The sequence below is a fragment of the Contarinia nasturtii genome, unplaced genomic scaffold, assembly GCF_009176525.2.
Source record: "Contarinia nasturtii isolate CC-2019 unplaced genomic scaffold, AAFC_CNas_1.1 Cnas_scaffold_1060, whole genome shotgun sequence".
NCBI classification, from domain to species: Eukaryota; Metazoa; Arthropoda; class Insecta; order Diptera; family Cecidomyiidae; genus Contarinia; species Contarinia nasturtii.
In genome coordinates, this window is record NW_022198405.1 from 1 (window position 1) to 1,675 (window position 1,675).

A 1,675-nucleotide genomic window follows, 5' to 3' on the forward strand; every position below is an offset into this window, starting at 1 on the left:
ACTGACCACGTCATTTGCATATCAATTGCGATTCCAGTTCATTGATATCGACGTAGTCAAGTTTTAAATTGCAATGGTACTCATTCATGTGTATCAGTTTCACAATGAGAACAACATCTCTCAGTCCAAGTCATATTTGTTAGCCACAGTTTAAGTCTGCGAATTGACCATTCCGGTTGGTGTCAAATTTGGTTTAGTTAAAAAAGACGATTTTTTTCAAGGCAGAGAATTCAAAAACGTTTCAATGGATTCAATCATTGCTTGTTTAGTTTTTGTCACCATTCTAGTTGGCGTGTCTTCAGGTACTTCTGCGAACAGTTCAATTTCAGCCCCTTAATTTTGGACTCATCCAAAAATATTTCTTTATTCAGCACCTCAAACGAGAAGCCACACAACATCAAAGTAAGAATAGATGAGCTTTTGGATCGGGGGCATTGTGCTGATACGTCACAAACGTGTTTTTGTCGTTGTTTAATGTCACCGGCTATAATATGATTTTAAAAGTAGTATTAATGTTGGGTTTTTTCGAAATCGCAGCACAAATGTGATGAGTTTACAGAAAATCGAAGAACTTATTAAGAACGGGTCAAATGTCAATTTCAAAGATGATAACGGTGAATTTCCAATTCACGTAGCTAGTGCTTTGGGTAGGCTTTATTTTCATTCAAATTTCGCGACAAATATTAACTTGTTAAAACTTAAAAAATTCTCTTATCCAATTGACGTCAACGATTAAACTTGTATTTAAGGTGAAGTACAGGTTGTTGATGCACTTATCAAGAGAGGAGCTGATGTCAATATATTAGACAATTTTGGACGAACGTAAGTTATACTGCATTTTTTGATTGAAACATGGAACTAATTCAATTGTCTTGTAATTTTAAGACCGTTACATAGAGCCGTTTCGGAAGGTAAAAGATCCACTTATTTTCGTATAATAAGTTAAAGAAGTAGTCAAATGAGTTCAGTGTTACTAAAATTGTAAATGTGGCGAAGTGGCATTGTGATTTTAATCGTTCTACATTTACAATAAATTTTCCAATTATAGGTCATGCTGGTGTAGTTGAATTGTTAACTGAGAACCATGCGAACATTAGCATTCGTGCAACAAACGAAGTGCTATGGATATTGTGATTAAAAGACTCAATGGAACCGACCCTGGCAGCTTCGATTACTTTGGTAAAAACATGTTTCAAACACATCCACATTGAAATGTGAATAACAAAAAAAATTAAAATACTTCTTTCCATAGCCTTTGAAAATATACATGAATCGTTACAGCGCGCCCGAACATCTTGGAAAGGTAAGTAGCGTATTTGAAGTAACATGGTATTTGTGGTAGGAATATGTTTTTTATCTTCTTCTAGCCTGCCAAACATATTTTGTCGATCCGACATCTCGCATTCTAGGCGGGGAATTGGCAGTAAAGAAGGAGTTTCCATGGATGGTAACATCGAGTTTTGGCACATTTTCAAATAGCTTTTAATATCTCTCTTGATAATTTTATGGAAATAGGCTGCACTTGGTTACCTTTCCACCGACTATAGAGTGACTTTTGACTGTGGTGGTACGGTCATATCGGAAAACTATGTATTAACAGCAGCACATTGTGCAAGAACCCAACAGCCTCCGATTGTTTGCCGTTTGGGTAAAGTGAGTAAAGATTTGAGTAGCT

General features: G+C 35.9%; 1 protein-coding gene across 2 annotated transcripts; it reads left to right on the top strand.

Moving 5' to 3' along the window:
• The first annotated feature begins 108 nt into the window (after positions 1-108).
• LOC116344575 (cyclin-dependent kinase 4 inhibitor D-like) lies at positions 109-1,647 on the top strand. Of its 2 annotated transcripts, XM_031773172.1 has the most exons (9): positions 109-302; positions 372-402; positions 538-647; positions 750-822; positions 886-911; positions 1,049-1,179; positions 1,253-1,303; positions 1,368-1,447; positions 1,516-1,647. In XM_031773172.1, exons 1-6 carry the CDS (start codon positions 245-247, stop codon positions 1,132-1,134), a joined length of 384 nt encoding a protein of 127 aa, XP_031629032.1. In that variant the 5' UTR covers positions 109-244; the 3' UTR covers positions 1,135-1,179; positions 1,253-1,303; positions 1,368-1,447; positions 1,516-1,647. The 2 variants fall into 2 exon arrangements, with proteins under 2 accessions (XP_031629032.1, XP_031629033.1); XM_031773173.1 differs by lacking the exons at positions 1,253-1,303; positions 1,368-1,447; positions 1,516-1,647 and having other exon boundaries at positions 886-981; positions 1,049-1,160.
• Positions 1,648-1,675: the final 28 nt, after the last annotated feature.